The sequence below is a fragment of the Lepisma saccharinum genome, chromosome 3 (assembly GCF_977018435.1).
Source record: "Lepisma saccharinum chromosome 3, izLepSacc3.1, whole genome shotgun sequence".
Taxonomy (NCBI): Eukaryota; Metazoa; Arthropoda; class Insecta; order Zygentoma; family Lepismatidae; genus Lepisma; species Lepisma saccharinum.
The window spans coordinates 50,523,819-50,542,994 of NC_139231.1; the positions used below are offsets into that span (position 1 = coordinate 50,523,819).

General features: G+C 37.6%; 1 protein-coding gene across 1 annotated transcript in view; it reads left to right on the forward strand.

Moving 5' to 3' along the window:
* LOC145985533 (synaptic vesicle glycoprotein 2B) overlaps positions 1-19,176 on the forward strand; it is a 58,844-nt gene that overhangs the window by 3,721 nt on the left and 35,947 nt on the right. The window contains exons 2-6 of the mRNA XM_083119603.1: positions 3,971-4,051; positions 5,647-5,715; positions 15,230-15,391; positions 17,605-17,767; positions 18,556-18,677. Coding sequence (XP_082975729.1) covers positions 3,971-4,051; positions 5,647-5,715; positions 15,230-15,391; positions 17,605-17,767; positions 18,556-18,677 — 597 coding nt within the window. The remainder of the gene's footprint in view (positions 1-3,970; positions 4,052-5,646; positions 5,716-15,229; positions 15,392-17,604; positions 17,768-18,555; positions 18,678-19,176) is intronic.

The following is a 19,176-nucleotide window of genomic DNA, read 5'->3' on the forward strand; positions in this document are numbered from 1 at the left end:
AAATTAACTTGCGTTTCAGTCGACTACTTGCCCAGGACCCTGCTGGCAGAGTGGTCTTGCACTTCGCGCTTGCGACGCCAAGGGTCCCGAGGTTCGAATCACGGCAATAATGAGGAATATTTTTTTGACAAAGATGATAAACAGACACAATAATAATCACCCTCGCATAAAAAGGAGCCAGAACTCGAGTCTGGAACCTTCGACGCGAGGTGTGTTTCTTGTTCAAAAATATATCTGTGTGTTTTCGTTAGATATGAAATGAAGTAAATAAATAAGACAAGTGGGTGGAAGGGACTGGAGAATCGTAGCTACGGAACCATTGAGAAGATATCCATCGCATAGATAGAGAATCTCTCTATCCCCTTGCGATTAGAGAACTTATTAGAAGAATGAAAATACAGATTAAACGAACAAATTTGATGTGTATCCTTTCGTCAAAATGCCTAGAAAACAATATTACATACTTCTTCACTAGTAGAAAAGAATAAAAAAAATTGCCCATGGTGGGGATCGAACCTAGACCTCACTGATGAAAGCTCTGTACGCTAACCAACACTCTATCAATAGCACCATGTTTTCCTTTTTCCAGTCAGTCTGTTTCCTTCCTCAACACCTGAAGACGAAAATGCTTGTTAATTTCTCTCATAATTGTTTCATTGTCTATTAATAGAAACCACGTATGTCACAAATAGACGCATTCTTTCTGTGAAAAATCCCATGTTTCGCACATCGTGCTTCTCCATTTACTGTTATTTGGACATTCACTTGGAAGTTAAAACTTAGCTTTGTGTGTTTGTTTTCACGTGCATGTGTGTGAGAAGAATGGTGTGAACGTGTGTTCGATGTTTTCTGGGTATTATTTTCGTTCAAAGCATCAATATAATTGTAAAATATGGAATTTACTGTAATGCAAGGAGTGAAAATATAAACCCAGTCCGTCAGGTTCGTTCCCAAACAACATTAAATAATGGAACGTAACGTGGACCGAGTATTATCCCATGTCGAGAACACGAGACATTACGATCGACAATCTTCATCTCGTATTTCTCTTTGGCATCACTATTCAATTTACAGAGATGTATACCCGTGACTGGTATACAAGCCGCAGAATTGCAATGCTGATTGGGTTGTCTAGTCACAAGGCGCTTGGTGGTCAGACATGGATGGCTTGCTTCAGTGCTTCTTCAATAGGGTCGTTACAACCCAGAAGTGTCCGTGACTGTACATAGTGGTTCGGATCCCACTTTAAACTGTAAGTCCAGTTCCGATTAGCCTACCTGTGCATAAAGTGGACGTAAAGAGAACGTCATTTATCCAGTATGGTCAAGTGCCCATATTTCGGATAGGTTCCTAATTTCGGATACCAAGAAATTTCAACCTTAGAACAGCAGCACTGAAGTGCAGATAGTGCCAACTAACACGCTACTTCGTCCCCCAGTTTCACCCTTGTGCGTGACCTTGAGCAATGTTTCTTTAGTGTGTGGCTGATATTTCTCACTTTTCAGGAGTTTTGATGTAATATTTCACCATCCAAACTTAAGGCCCACAACTAGAAGATTAGTATTTACTCACTTCTGTCTAAATTTTATATAATCTTGAGAGATTCAGCAAACATTATTACGTAGTTTCAGTCACATTATTTCAGAGGGGGAACGCACAGAATCGCTATATTGAATATGCGACTGGGTTTCCTAATTTCGGATGCTACACGGGTACCTAATTTCGACTATCCGGAATTGTGCACCCTTTCCAAATACTCATTAGTAACCCTATCCGAAATTAGGAAATACCCTATCCGACATTAGGCAACCTTTTTGTCAGACTAAAAATATGCATACGATTCTTTCTTTCATAAAATATACCAAGTATTTCTTATATATGTTAATATAACTTTCAGAAACATTAATAAATATATGTTCAATGTTTATCAACACATTTGTGGCTTATTTTGTTTACATTTAGGTACTGAAAATCTAATTTGAAATTAAGTATCCGAAATATGGGCACTTGACCCTATTATTTTATGTCGCACATTTAAACAGATATATTGAGTAAAACGATGTTCGATGAGGACTATTTGAATGAAGTCGATGAGAGGTCTAGGCTTCTCTGTATACAATGATAACGCAGCTGCTGTGTAAAACGATTTCATAAGAAAGGGAAACAGAGCGAGGTGCATACTAGCCATAGCAACGCATAGAAATTATATTTAAAAATTGCGCATTTGAAACCTTCACGCCAACTAACATTTTAATGTATATTTGGAGCAAAAACGCATGTAAATTGTGCTTATCTCGCAAAATTCACTTAATCATCGTATCAAGTAGTGGTGTGGTTTCAGCATTTAACGCATCTGAAATATTGCTTTTATATTTTGCTCTGTTTTACAGTTGCAACTCTTGTAATAAGCAAGGAGTTGCGCGTTCATTAAGAGAGACAAAAGGAATAAAAACATTAATAAATTTTGAATAAATATGAGTGAAAGTTAAAACTATAAAATGCTGTTCATAATGCATTCTGTTGAACTGGATAATTAAAGTAAAAGTCGTGTATCTTTCTTCTCACCACACCTTGGAAAAACTCGCCCAATAAAATATTGGGTCCATGCATTTTTTTGCTGTTCCCTTTTTCTTTACATACTTTTTTCACTGTGCTGACATAACCCCCAAACACTCCGCCGTGCACCTTGGTTTATGTCGTGAGATGTGCTTATTCGTTTCCCCTGGTCGAAATATCTCTTGGCACTGACTATAATTTATTTAGCACCACTATGATATTACCGTCTTGCCATTTTCATGCAACAAAAAAATCACTTCACAGAACCGCCATCACTCAATACATTGCGTACGAACAAACACGCGAACTAGTGAGAGACCGACTGCCTGGACAGATTGGACGTAAGAATCATTATGGCTATGTGGGGGAGTTCAGGCAATAATTCATGGCAGGAATGTAAACACAGAAGTGGCAAAATAAAATTACCGAGATTGCAACATCATAATTAATCATTAATTGTGACTGTTCCACAGATGATAGTACCATTATATTTGGCTGAGATATTTTCACATAAACAAGGTTCAATCACAGAAAAATCATATTTTTACGTTCGTTTTACACGAATTCGAGTTATGTAAAAAACACCCGAAAAACTACACTTTTACGAACATTTTTGTCTGAATAGAAAACAGACAGAGTTAAAATCACTTTGTCTTGTTTTCTTTCTAAAAGCAGACACTTGTATACCAATGAGGTATATTTGACTTTTTTTTCTCCAAAGGAGTACAATTTTACAAGCACCAAACCGAAGGCTCAATATTTTTGTCACGGATCTTGGTGAGTGTAATATGCATGTATTATTATTGTTATCATTATTTCTATTGACTGGTGAGCGTAATATACATGTATTATTATTGTCATCATTATTTTTATTAATGCTGTTAGTTGGTGGTACAATATATTCATTTCGAAATAAGAGGTAGAAAAGTTTTCTTCAGTCTAGGGCGCCAAGTAGGTAAATTCACTCCTGGGAAACAGTTCTCTAGGATTGGCAAAACAAGAAGGTGCAGAAAGAACATACGGTGCAGTCTCCAGCACTCTTGTCAGTGGATGGAAGTACTTAAGTGATCGCTGACAACAACTGACAGACTACCTATTTGGAATGAATTTCTGAGCTATATATAATTTTGTGGCTCTCCATTGTTTAGAAACTATCGAAGCATAAATCAACTATATTCAACTGTATATTTTTTAAACAATTGCTTCTTTCAGCAACTTAGAGGTCCTAAAAATGAAAGAAATGTATCTGTACAGTGATGCAAACCCATTGATTATCTCAAATGTCCCACTTATCTATTATTATTTATCACCACGGGTTTTGATCAGAATTTAGGACACGTTACTTTCCAAACGTCATCATAGAGATGTGTCACACTTCCCCTGATTCATTCAACTGTTCTAATTTTCTTTGCAGTCAAACCAACTACTGACAACGAAGAATGCACCACGGACAATGAAGATGGTGTGAATAAAACTAAGCTCACCGCAGCGACAGGTAAGCTAACTCACTCCTAAACCCAAAGATTTATTGACGTCGCGACGGAAGTTTTCCATCTGCTCCAAATGATCGGCAAGAACAATCCAATCCTGGTCATCCTTGTCAATTTCCTTAAGGCCTATCTCAACGTTGTTCTTCCATCTTTATCTCGGTCGTCTTACGGGTCTCTTACCACCAGTTTTTTTTAATATATATATATATATATATATATATATATATATATATATATATATATATATATATATATATACGAGTATATATTTCGTTTCCTCTCCCTTGCGTTCCACGTGGCTTGATATAATATGTTTAATGATACTTGCACATGATTGTACAGTTGTATAGTTCAGTATTATACGACTTTCTTCACTCGTTTGTTCTACGTATATATAGTATATACGTACATGTGTGTCGGTTGAAATTGAATCACCGATACATGCCAATAATTTTCTGAAGTACGAGTGTATCACGGAGTTCTCAAACACTTTCGCAGTCTAAAAATCCTGGAAAGTATGCAAAATACATAATTTTTCATTATTTTTACACAGGTCCGTAGCAAGAACTGACTTCCAGGGGGGTTCATGGGTTATCAGGGGGTCTTTGTAAACCAAGTCCATTTTTCAAAAGTTTTATAGTATTAAATGAAGGTAAATTATGTGTGTCGGAGTAATTAAGTTAATTTAAAATATAAAATTTAGAAATATCATACAAATACTACAGTTTGTTTTCTATATCTTCTAAAATATCTCTTGACGTGCTAATGATTGCTACTGACACCATCCCTTAATACACACTCCATACTATTTTTGATGATATAAATATTTATATCATACATGTTAAAATGTACAATATTCACTTCAATCATAGTACCTACCGTACATTCCACCACCGGCCAAAGAAATAAAACTTGGGATCTGTTGACATTTGACGCGGATGCGGAAGGAATGTGGATGATGACATCAAAGTCACAGATTTCTGTCAAACGAAAGTCTGCAACAGGGGCAGGGAAGGTACAGATAAAGAACGCTCCCTATGAAAGAACTTTCTAAAGTCTAGAATATCTTCTAAACACTTGCCGCTGCTTAGAATTCTTCTCATAAACAAGATGAACGAACGAAGTTGTGAACAAAATAATATATTCTGTCTCCATTTTCACTCTTCACCTCAAACATATAGAGTACAAAATAGTTTTACCTAAAGGGAGCTGGCGGCATTGTCAGGGGGGTGGGGGCTGTTTTTACAACAAAGTTGTGGAGAGATATCGATTTTGTGTTTAAATGTGAGAGTATGAATATTTTAAAGCAAAACACTGTTATGTTGCTACAACATAGTTCTAGTGGAATGGGAGGGTAACCGATCGATCCTCTTCAAATGTCTAAAGAAACACTGTATTAATTGAAATTGTGTTAACATGTGCATTTGTATTAAAGAAAGTTTGTTGTGAAACATGTACATTTTTATTAAAGAAACATCCTATTAATTGAAAGTGTGTTGACATGTACATTTTTATTAAAGAAACATCTTATTGATTAAAGTTAAGTGTTAACATGTACATTTGTATATGTATTATTGACAAAGCTTTCCATATTTTTCAGTGGAAGATGGCGATCCCAAGGAAAAGGATGTAGGATATGTAGATTTCGAGACGGCGGTTGACCAGGCAGGTAAAAATAAACATGACAACTTATGTTTGTATTACATTGACATCTAAACTTCTTATCACGACAAAATCCTATTATTTTTTTCAATTTTAATAGAAAATTAGTAATTTGTGTTCTACACCATAGTGTTTTTCTTATGTGGTCTCGCTTTGGTTCTACTTTTAGCTAATTGCAACGATGGGGATAAATGGCGGTGGCATGCAGTGGCGCAGAAACGATTTTGATTTGGGGGGATATAATGTTCAACCAGATTATTCCATTTTTCAACAGGTCACACAGCTTTCAGTATCTATAGTAAAAATTGCGCAACCTTGCATTATCAATAAAACAGCACAAGTACACAAAATTATGATTTTCAATTTTAAATTCATTAACAGTGTTTTTAAACCTGTACAAATCGTAACAGGTGAAGTTCTAGGCATCATTACATAGTTTTTCACTCATTTTAAACCAGTAGCGACGATTGGATTCCAAAACTGGGGGAAGGGCAAAGTGCCAAAACTAGGAGGGTCAAGGACAGTTTATTTTCCCTTGGTACATGTTTAGCATAATTCGGGGTCAAAAGTGACAAACAGTAAGTGGGGGCACGCCCCCTCCCTCTAATCGCCACGCTGTTTTACTGCATTTGACATCCTTTCTTTTTAGGAATCAGGGCCAAAGGGTGCGGTTATGGCCCCACCAACCCCCCAACTCCCCCCCCCCCCACACACGCATACATGGCACTACAAAGTGTACAATCTGGATCAAAGGATTTACTGCACCTCTCTGAAAAAATTAGGGGTTGCAATGAACTCCTGTGCCTTTCCTGCGCCACTGATGACATGAAACTGATGAAAGGACATTCACAAAAAAGGTGATGAGACTTTCAGTCTAGCAATCAGCACGCTCAGCCACCGACTTAGTGTTAACATGATCGTAGCAACTAGGACAACATAAAAAAAATAATAATAAAATAAAGATATTCGAATATAAAGTCGTAAAGTAAGTCTGCTCAAGCTCTGATTCAGCGTTGGTTATGAGCACTTCATTAATAACATAATCTTGAGAGTTTTGACCAAATTGTACGAATTTGGGGGGCAAGGCATTTTTTGCCCCCAAAATTTACGTAGAGAGATACATTTTATACATATTTATACATAAAATATTGTTTATGCCAACCTTCCCCCCCCCCAAATATTTTATGTTGGCGCCTCCGAATGTACTACAAGCATCATATTATACAGGCTTATTCAAAATGATGGACTCACTTTCATTCATGTATATTTCCTTGAATATACATATATTACAAGTATTATAAGCATCATTACTGACTGATCCCGCAATCAACACATCACACTTAAAAATATTAAAAATCAAATAACATTTTTTACCACTGCATGAAAGCATATTACCTTGATTTTTCTGCTCGAATCTTACTTATTGCCTCATTTACCCCTTCTACAATTATTTTTGAATCCTCCCCCTTCCATGATACATTTATTGTATCTTTACCCTACATTGTCGCCTTCTCTCTAATATTCTGTCGCTGTTAATTATCTTCCTTTTTTCTTATATTGGGCTCTATCGCTCTTTTCACTCACACGAGTTTCATTCTGATATTTTTTCAATTTTTGTCTCTTCTCTCTTTTTTTTCTCGTCTGCATCTGTAATGGTCGGATTGGCCATTACTGGTTTTGTGTTATTGTGATAATTAATTGCTGGCCAGCTACAAGGTGTAGGGTTAAGAAATATGTTTCCATGAGTGTACTTTTATGTTATTATTGGATGTAAGTGTATGTGCTTATTGGATTGTGCTTTACTGCATATTAAATTCCCCCTTTTTTTAGCTTCCTGGTTTGGGGGAGATAGCTGTCTTTCAAAAGACCATTACAGTGGAATTTTCCAACGCTACGGGGTCCACGTTCACGGACGTTTACCCCGACTATAAAAAAGGCCAGTGGGCTTTAGCAAAGAAACAATTTTTCCTCATTGATCGACGACGAGGAAAGTCTCCTCAAGTTTAGTCCACTTTTGGTGGTTAGACTTAATATAATAATGTAGCATTTGGTGTAAGACAACCCCTGTTGCTGTCTCAAGTCCCCTTTAGAAAAGCTTTGCATATTTGGATATTTCCGTATTTATTAAATAATTGATGCCCAAAAGAAAGAGTGAAGGCGTAAGGAAACGCATTTGAAATGAACGGAATATCATTTAAGCTGAGGGTAGGCCCGCAGAGATAGTTATGTTAACTCTGCGGTAAAGGAAGTGCCGATGAAGTAAGCCATAGGTGAGCAATTATGTTGATTTAGAGTTTTGTTAATTTGGTCTATGCAAGACACACATGGAAACGCTATGTAAATATGTATATACGATATAATCCTACTAGACATGTTGTGATTTGCTGAATTAACTCTAAGAACAACAGTACTGTCCATTTTTAAACCAAATGTTTCTGTACATGTGTAACGAACCAGGGACTAAAAAATATAAATTGTTATGTGAACCCCCCCTTTCGTAATTCCGGCGAATCTGCTCGCTTGTCACCCAGGGTAAGGTGGAAAGAGAGATTGAAAGGATAATACAAGGGTAGTAATCAAGAGGGCCGGATTTAAACCAGAGATTCGGGGCCCTACCTTTCACATATGAGGGCTCCATGTCCAGGATATATCTTGTTGTTTAAAATGTCATCAGGTCTCTAGGTTGGAAAGATAGACGGACTGACGGACGGATAGATTTTTAATTTTTACAACGAAGATCGTACAGAAGTGAATGTTATTACGAAGTCGAAAAAGTAAAGTAGAAATAATGGCAGTACAAATTGATAGAGATTTGCTTGGACACCTATTGGGATATCAAGATATAAGCGTTTAATCTCAAGTGGAAAATACTAGGGAGTTTTAATAATGTTGCATTATATCGCACTGAACAGCAGAGTGCTAAAGAGGAGAAGAAAGTTCAGAAAATTCTCGATAAGTCAAATTTACCGATCCCAGTTTACACAGGGAGCGATGACAAGATTTCGCCGCATGATTATTTGCAGGAGTTGCAAAATTATAAGGATGTCATGGAAATTTCGGAGAAGTCATTGTTTGACAAGATTCTTCCTTTTTCGTTCAGGCAAGCTGCAGGAGATTGGTTTAGATTTTCACGCCCGTTCGAAGATTTCAAAGGCTTTGAAACTGCTTTTTTAGAAGAATATTATTCTGTAGATTATAAGAATGAGATAGAGAGACTGATCCAAAATAGGTTACAGATAAGGGAGGTGCATTTTGTTTTGTATATTCGTCGTATGAGGAAGCTGTTTTCAATGAGACAAAAAGAAACAGACGAAGGTTTAATCATCGAACATATCTCATGCTCACCCTAGTTTCCGAAGGCATTTGTATGGAATACAATTTCACACATTGAAAGAATTGGAATCTGAAGCTGCAACTGTACAAAGAAGATTATATTCTGGACGGCTTTTATTTTTAACCGCTTGCCGGGGAGACCGAATTATCGTTTTCTGAAGTTGGCAACGCTGAAGCGGTCAGTTCACAAAGAAGAGGTGAAAAAACGTTGTGGCCGCGGTGGCTCAGTCGGTAACGCGTCTGACTACCATGCTAAAGGTGCCGGGTTCGAACCCCGGCCGGTTCAAATCCGAGAACTTTTCTAACGATGGAAGCAGCCCCGGCGTCCACCCAGCGTCGAATAACATGGGTACCTGGGGGAAACCCTTGGGGGGGTAAAGGCGGTCAGGGGCGTGATTCTGATCACATCACCCCCACTCATGACCGGATCAAGAAAGTGTGGGGCGTTACCCCCACACCCCCTATACGTTTTCATGGCGTGGTGCTAAGCACAGGGGAGCACTTTACTTTTTTTTTTTTTACTTGTCCGTTAGGACAAGCGAAGGGGGGAGCCGAGAATGACCAGCTACCGTTAACTTCCCTGAATCCAGGTTTACAAGGAAGGGGCATTGGCTGATACAACCTTTGGGAAAACGAGATATCCTTTTGACGAAACCGTTTTACAAGCAAGGGGCAATAAAAATTCTGCAAAAGTAATTTGTTGGGGATACAATTCTCAGGGCCACAAGTCACAAGAATGTAAACAGAGCAATAAAATGAGCGAACCGCCTGGAAAAGGAGCTCCGCAGCGCCCCCAAATAAACCTTCTGTCGACCGCCGGGAAAACGCAGAAACAAGAGCCGTTTTTTGAATGAAGAAAGCGGTTTTCAGCCAGACTTCGAACCTCTCATTCAATGTAAGATCAACAACAGACCCTTTGTAATATTTGCAAATACGGGAGCCTCAGCCTCTACGCTTAGATTGGAAACAGCCAAGTTATTAGAGATGGATGGAAATAAATTCATGAAGACGAGAAAATAGAACATTTCATTAGCTGTGGGCAGCGTGACGTCACAGGGCGAGATGTATGCTACTGTTCGTATTAATGATATGAAATTCAGGCATAAATTTATCATTCTTGAGAATTGTTTCCGAGACATAATCGTTGGAAGGGATTTTTTGAGCAGAGTGGGATTTTTTTGCACATTGAGGAGAACGGATGGTCGTTCAAAGATGCCGACGTTATTTACACGTTCTCGAAGCGTGCATGTAAACGAGAATTCACTGTTCCTGTTATGGAGAGAAATAACGAGGTACAGGAAAGGAATAACTCGTCAGATCACTCGCGCCTGGAAGGATGCAACACGCATGCACAAGAGAATAGCGGGAAATCTATGAACGAGGATACGGGCCAATTAGTGGATTCCAAAGGACTCGACGTTCAGGAGACTGCAAGCGCTAGTGCATTATGCTCTTTAAAATCTCGAATGAGGTAAAGAAGAAACGAAGGAAGGGAATAGTAAGGGAAAACAAATTTCCTCGAAAAAATTCAATTTCTACGGACGAGAAGAACCATTCATTATCATTGTTGCTTTTTGCTTTAGAGGACAATGAAAAGTATGAAGTACTGGATACTGAGAGGCTACAAAAAAATTCAACGCTTGTTTCAGAGCAAATGAGAGACACTTTGTTTTCTCATATAATGAAGCAACTGAAAGGAAAGTATTTCTCTGGGAATGAGAGAAAGTTGCTAGGTTGGGCAATCAGTCATTTTTGGATGAGGAGGGAGTTTTGTGCAGAAGGATAGACTGCAAGCAATATTCTAATGGAACAGCCAAGATATGGGTCCTGTTGAATTTGAGATCTCAAATATTGACGTCACATCACGATTCAGAATTTGCAGGACACAATGGGAAGCAGAAAACTTTGTCGAAAGTCAAGGAGAAATATTCGTGGCTTGGAATGACACGAGATATCGCTCACTGCGTCAGAAGTTGCGTTCCCTGTAAAGTTTCCAGCAAAATGAAGGAAGAAGAAGTGAGACTGAAATTTGAGAAGACGAACCAACCTTACGTCATGTGTTCCAGGATGAAGAGAACGAGATCAAACGTAGGCCATGTAAATTTCGCATTGGAAACAAGGTGTGGCTGAAAGAGCACATTATATCTGGCAGATTGCGTGGCGTTTATGGTGAACTTGAAACGAAATATTCAGGTCCATGTTTATTGACTGGAAGGATTAAAGAAAATACTTTCAGGGCAAAGAATGGGAAGGATTGTCAGATTGTGGAATGTGAACCAGGCCAGTTGTCACGCCATAAATCCCCAGCTTTAGCCTGCGAGGTGGAGGAACTGTGGACTGCCAAGGGGTGCCACGCGACAACTCCTAATGAGGGTTCGGAAGAGACCGCCAGGCTGCCTAGCCAGCAAACCTGGCTGTCACAATAGGCGCCGACCGCCGATCTTCTTTTTATTTGTTATTTTATTTATTTTCAATTGTATATAACTTACCCCCATTTTCCTCATTTACAGAACACAGTATTCCTTATTTGCGTGTCTTCAGGTTGTAAACAAGAAAGACACAGTGGCGGATTTTAGTTCGAGTATCGAACCAGGGACTCAGTCAGGAGTCAAACCAAGAACTCAGTTGGGAGTCAAACAAAGGACTCAGTTGGGAGTCAAACTAAGGACTGTCAGGAGTCAAACCAAGGACTCAGTTGGGAATCAAACCAAGGACTCAGTTAGGAGTCAAACCAAGGACTCAATTGGGAGTCAAACTAAGGACTCAATTGGGAGTCAAACCAAGGGCTCTGTGGAGAGTCGAACCAGGGATTAGATGACACCTACTTCAGGGAAGATGCTGCCAGGAAGACTTCATCCTAGAGAGGATATTTCAGTGGCGGACTTTGCAAAGAATAGGAAGCTTAGTGGATCTGTGGACATTGTGAACAATGTGATAAGTGAATGAACTAGTGACTATTTCATTTTTCAGATACTCTGAGAACAGTTGAATTTTTTTAGTGCGTGTTGTGTAATTGTGTTGAAAGATTTTGTAAATATGGTAATCTTTCTTTGAGTATATTGTTTTTTCTTGTTCCTCTTGAAGGGGGGAACTATGTAATAGTCGGATTGACCATTACTGGTTTTGTGTTATTGTGTTAATTAATTGCTGGTCGGCTACAAGGTGTAGAATTAAGTAATATGTTTCCATGAATGTACTTTTATGTTATTACTGGATGTAAGTGTATGTGCTTATTGGATTGTGCTTTACTGCATATTAGATTCCCCTGTTTTTTAACTTCCCGGTTTGGGGGAGCTAGTTGTCTTTCAAAAGACCGTTACAGTGGAATTTTCCAACGCTACGGGGCCCACGTTCACGGACGTTTACCCCGACTATAAAAAGGCCAGTGGGCTTTAGCAAAAAACAGTGTTTCCCCATTGACCGACGACGAGGAACGTCTCTTCAAGTTTAGTCCACTTTTGGTGGTTAGACTTAATATAATAATGTAGCATTTGGTGTAAGCCAACCCCTGTTGCTGTCCCAAGTCCCCTTTAGAAAAGCTTTGCATATTTGGATATTTCCGTATTGAATAATTGATGCCCAAACGAAAGAGTGAAGGCGTAAGGGTAGGCCCGCTGAGATAGTTTTGCTAACTCTGCGGTAAAGGAAGTGCCGATGAAGTAAACCATAGGTGAGCAATTATGTTGATTTAGAATTTTGTTAATTTGGTCTATGCAAGACACACATGGAAACGCTATGTAAATATGTATATACGATATAATCCTACTAGACATGTTGTGATTTGCTGAATTAACTCTAAGAACAACAGTACTGTCCATTTTTAAACCAAATGTTTCTGTACATGTGTAACGAACCAGGGACTAAAAAATATAAATTGTTATGTGAACCCCCCCTTTCGTAATTCCGGCGAATCTGCTCGCTTGTCACCCAGGGTAAGGTGGAAAGAGAGATTGAAAGGATAATACAAGGGTAGTAATCCAGAGGGCCGGATTTAAACCAGAGACTGGGGGGCCGACCTATCACACATCTCACTCTCTCCCCTTCTTTACTACATTTTCTCCCCCTTCTTCTTCTCTCTCTGTTAATTCCTCCTTTTCTCTTTCTCTTGTCTCTCTTTTTATTACCAACTTCTTCCCTTTTCTCCTTTTCTCTTCTTCCTATCTCTCTCTTCAGGTTTCCTTTCTAACCTTCCTTCTTATCTTAAGCTCTCTAGAATCCGATTCAGGCCAATAAAAATTCTCTGGTGCTAAAACTTGTCTACCATCAGAAAGAACATAAAACTCTCTGCGACTTAGAAAATAATTATAAACAGGCTCTCACGGACCTTAGTATACTTTGTATAGGGCCGTAGAATGTACCTTCATGTCACTGATAAAAACTTGATTAAGTAAATTAAGTAACGGTAATAACAATAATCAAGGAGAAGCACCATACTAGTGCACTGCACCGTTGCATGAAGGAGCATAGAGCATGTGGATGAGAAGCATGCTCCTCCCGAGTACTCATTTATTAGAAGGTGGATAAGAACCTCTTCATGCAGGGACACTGTCGGGAAATTTCCTACCTGGGACCATTCAGAGTCTCGAACGCCTTACTGAGGAGGCTACGGCAACTTCTGATATTAACTAACTCTGTCATTCCTAAACACGAAGGTTTATTGTTGCAGCAACGTATGTATTCTACCTATCCCTATCCTTGTCAAGATCAATCAAAACTTCACCATCATTAGCAGTTTCCTCGAAGTCCATAATAATATCATTCCATTTTCGCTTGGCCTTCCTATAGGTCTTCTACCATCAGGTTTCCAAACAAGGATCCAATAAAAATTTTAATTTAAAAAAAATGGTCCTTTTTCAGAGTAACCACTTTTCACACCCATACGAAATTACGCGTACAAACATAAATACTGCCTTGTATATTTTAAGCTTTAAATTCTTTCATAATAGACGAGAGGATAGTGATTTATGATTAGAAAAGCAACATACATTTTTAAATATAAGGGACTTCACCGAATGCAACCTTACTTCCACGTAATACATCCCGGTAACTGCAATGTTGCAAACCATCGAGTCTCCGGTGTCTGGACCTACAGTCAATATAATTCTCTGTAGGGATACTGCCCTTATATGTACTGGGAAGCACTTTGCAGCCTCAGCTTTTAACACAGGGTAAGGATATCTTAGTCATCAGAGTCACATGTTATTTATTTATGGTAAGGGGCTTGGCCTCGTATAATGTGGCGAGAGCAAATAGCCCATGATACTAAGACTTACCTTAGAACCATCAAGCAAGTTCTTACACACCCAAATATTTCATTCAAATCAATCAAGCAAGCAACATACATTGCCCAATTTAGGCCTGCTTTTCATTTCCTCTCTAAGATCGTGACTACTGATGTAGTAGTAGAAGAAATACAAATATTAATTACAATTCCTGGTACAGTGCAGTAATAAACTATTATTATTATATTCTTCAGAATTCTATTCTACTCGATAGCAGACAAGCGAATATGTAACACAACTGTTTTTATTACTATTATTACCTAGTCATTATGATATACCATAACATTTATCAAGAAATTTGAAAGTTGGGAAAATTTTAGACACAAAGTTAATTTTTCTAGATGTTTCTGTTGTGTGTGTTTTTTTGGTATTATCTTTCTAGCTTTTGGTTTCCTCTTTCTAGATTTTTCTCTCTGGTTTTCTGCCTCATTACTCTCTCTCTCTCTCTCTCTCTCTGTCTTTGTGAGTGTACCTTGATTTCCTTATACTCTCTTCCTCTCTCTCTATCTCCGCCTGTCTCGCTTACTCATCTTCATTTCTCTCATTCAATATTCTTTCCCATTTCACTGAAGTTTTCTTAACTTTGATCCTCTTCCACACGCAAAAAGTTTGCGGGCACTCATGCTTTCACAACGAACTTTTGTTCTTGAGACAATCAGAAGTAAATTTTTGTTGTTATAGGAACTTTCTGAAATTCCTACAACTTGCACCGTTGTTGAATTATAGAAATTTTAAGGTGCATTTTAGTGATTCAACAACTATGACAATATTCTCCTGACTGTACGTTTATTACACCTGTCTGACATTTCAAGCAAATGTGCGCTTCAAAAGGTTTTACGTAAATGCTAATTACTAATGCTGGCCGCTGCGTCATTTCTAAGGACTTTCCATTGTGTTTTTTTGCAGGATATGGAAAATTTCATTATTTCCTATTGGCTGTGTGTGGCTTCGTGAGCACGAGTGAAGAAATGGATGTAATATCCATGTCGTTTATTCTTCCCTCCGCACAATGTGACCTGAACCTCACAACGCACACAAAAGGATGGCTCAACTGCATCATATTCATTGGTAAGGGGAAGGTTTACAAAGTTCAAACCCTCCATTAGTGTATTAGACATTTTGCACTAATTGTATCATCCAATCACTATATTACTTGGAAGAATATTGAAAAAATAGTTATGGTTTAGTTTGACTTGATATGATTTTTTGTTACTTAGCGTCGCTTTTCTGCCACTTTTGGTTAATCGCGACGATGAGGATGAGTGATGATCAGGGTTCGGATTTTGATGACCTAAAAATATCTGAAAAATGATGTATAAAATGACCTAAACTTTGAATAAAATGACCTAAAAATGACTTTAAAATGTCTTTATTTCAGGGTATGACAGTACGGCATAGTTCTTACTTCTGTAACGTTAGAACTGAAATTGCAAGGTGTATGTGAATTTTAGGTGTAAAAATTTTACTTTATTCAGAATTATTGCAGTAGATAGAATTCTTGTTTTCATTGTTACCGACATCAAAGCGATAAATGTTAGTTCCTGGCTAAAAATGAGTGAGTGAAACGTAATGCATTTACGTTTTTTTGCAATTAGCTATTCAAAAAAGACCAGAAAAGGACGTAAAACACAAAAATTAACCACAAAATTACATAAAACTTAAAAAATAGAAAAAATTACGAAAATGCACAATGAAATTCACATTTTTATAATATAACCAGAGGTTCGTATTCAGGAAGTTAATACCTAAGAGTAGTGCATACTATATAAGGAAAAAAATATGACGTCATCAAAATCCGTGCCATCATGATGATATGATGAAACTGATGAAGGAACACTCCCAAAGAACACCTATTCCTAGGCCGGGATTCGAATCCTGTCCCTCTGGAGTCAGATATGGTTTAGAGGCGTCATACAGACATAATGGATAGTCTTATATTCTTCAAGAATATACGTAAAAGTATTGTTTTCTCGAATAGCTCAGCATGGTTCAGAATTTATGCAAGAAAGTATAAACTATCTACAATTAAAATATAAAAATGAAAATATATATTCAGTTACATAATTTTCAAAAGATGAAAATTGAAGTAATAAAAGTAATGGAAGATAATAATGTTATTGTTAATATACATTGAGACTGTTTAGAAAGAAATATTTTATTGATTAATTATGAAGTGTTTAATGATAATAATAATAATTGGAAACCCGTTCACAAAGTTTTTGGTTAATTGCTACCATAAGGATAAGTAATGATTATCTGAAATTGAAAAGAACACCCATGCCCACGTTGGGACTCGAAGCCGGAAACTTCGCTGGCGAGGTCAATAGTCGACCACTTAACACGCTGGGCCACCAAGCTGGATATCAATAGTTATTATTATTATATCTAATAAAATGTTATTATTCTTGCGATACTGAAAGTTGAACCTCTACCATTATTTCTCTCTATACGCTCGTGTTGGTAAGTTATATGATGTTAAGAATCTTACAATACACAAGCCTTACACCTGTTATTTATAGAACACAGATTTTGTTCTACATGAACAAATTGTTGTTTTGTTCCTCTGAAGAGTGTCGTAGGATATACTACAGAAGATCATTTCAGGCAAGGGCGCCCGTGGGAGGCAGCAATATCTCTTTAATTGTTACTTTGTAATTAACAGTTCTATGTAAAAACAAAAACAAATTATGTGACTAAAGTGAAATAATGTGTGCGAAATGTAAGATTTGAGTATGACATTCATTTACTTTCAGAAGATTTTGGAACAGAGGATTTGTAATATATTTATTTTCTGTTTTGAAATCTTATAAGCAGGCGCGCGCGCGCGTGCTGAGTGTGTGTACACTCCCTATTGTACATACACTCTTCTGCCTATATTAGGAAATTATATTTGTTAATGTTATGGGGAAGCAGTAAATTTTGAGTGCCAGATTTTGAATTTTAGGCTTTTCATTGTTCATAAAGTTAAAGTCTATTATGTGATCATTTATTTTTAGTGCCACTTATTGCGTTTCTTCTCCAAGTTTTAATTGCGTATTATCGTGCCTTTTTACATAATGCTATAGTGTATTTTTGCCTACCGACTTGGGGACTTTTAAGTGCGCTTAGAAATCCGGGCTCTAGTTTTTTTATTCTTATTTTAACAAATTAGAGCAGTCCACACTCTTCAATAGCCTAGCATCGAATTTTCTTCATGTGTGATGTAGATTGTACAGTCACGGACACACAATAAGTTAAATAACATGTAAAAAACTAATTATTTGTTATATTTTACTCCACAGGAATGATGGGAGGAGCTTACGTATGGGGATCAGTCGCAGATTCCATAGGAAGGAAGAAAGTTTTGATTGTGATTTCATTGATGAATGGTGTATGTATTATTGCATCAAGTTTCTCCCAAAATTATATGCTATTTATGATCTTCCGGTTTTTAAATGGGGCTGCGTGAGTATTAAATTATATTTACTTGCCTTAGATATATTGATTTTTGAAATTATTGGTTTGTTCGGTTACGCGCGTACCTTGTGAAGTGTCAGCTTCTGTCATTTGGTTGCCATAAGCAAAAAATATGGCGTCCTTTCAATCTCATGTCCGTTGTCAACTTTTGCCCGAATAATAGGTGAATCTTATAATTAAATTTAGAAATATCCATTTGACATATTTCAAACTCTCAAACATCTTGATGTCCCCTCCAGAAATATCCATGAACCCCACCCAAATATGGTTATCAACACTCAATAACCTATTTTGTAAAGAATAGTAGAATGTAAAACATTATCAGGCCAATTGTTCATCTTGCTCGTTTACTTCGTTTGAAGCAATTCCAGCACAAGCTCGCCCTGGATTATTTCTTAAGGGGGCGTTCAACTACTGAAAAAAAATTTCTACGCAATTATAAATAAAGATATGGAGGAAAATAATGACATTGTCCTATTTCTTTCTGTAAAGTGAAATTCAAAGGCCTATGAATACGACATTCAATAATTGAAATACGAAACGCCAAAGAGGCAGTTGACGAATTCTGCACTAACGTATAAGCAGTACAATCTCACTCGCTTAAAAAACGTAGAACCTAAGGGCGAAAATAAATGGAAGCAATGATACGAATATGCCTTTTAATATTAATGCACTGTATTATCCATACGTAAGGAATAGCAATATAACTTAAAAATTAAATGTAACTGGAAATACACTGACTACTGCTTATAAATATATTCTATTTTTTCGATCAGGCTCGGAGGTAGCGGCCCTGTCATCTGGTCGTATTTTGCAGAGTTTCAGCCGAAATCAAAACGAGGTGCCATGTTGAGTTTCATGGCAGCATTCTGGACTTTAGGAAACCTTTTCGTTGCAGGTGAGATAACAAGTTACATAGATTATGTATCTTTAAAGCTGTCACAGGAGTGTTGTCGTTCATTACCACTATCGGGGAATGTAACAGTAGAAGTGCTGAACGCCTGTACTCGACTACGTATTTGTGTCGGTAAAGAGAAACAGGTTCTTCTTATCTTAGTATTTTTTCATATTACTCATGAAACACTGGTGCCAACTTGGAATAATTTTGGGGAAGCAAGATCGATATAAACAATATCTTATGCATATACATACATACATACATACATACATACATACATACATACATATATGCATACATGCATACATATAACCCGTGGCTCGACAGCCCTTGAAGGGCCTAGGCAGATCTCCTAACTGCCAGTCTCCCTCCCACAATGGACATTTCCACTATGACACGAAAAACGTTTTAAATCTATTTATTTTATTGATAATGACACCAAACTGAGATGTGCAAAATATCTCGGTGGGGCGTTACCCCCACACCCCCTATACGCCTT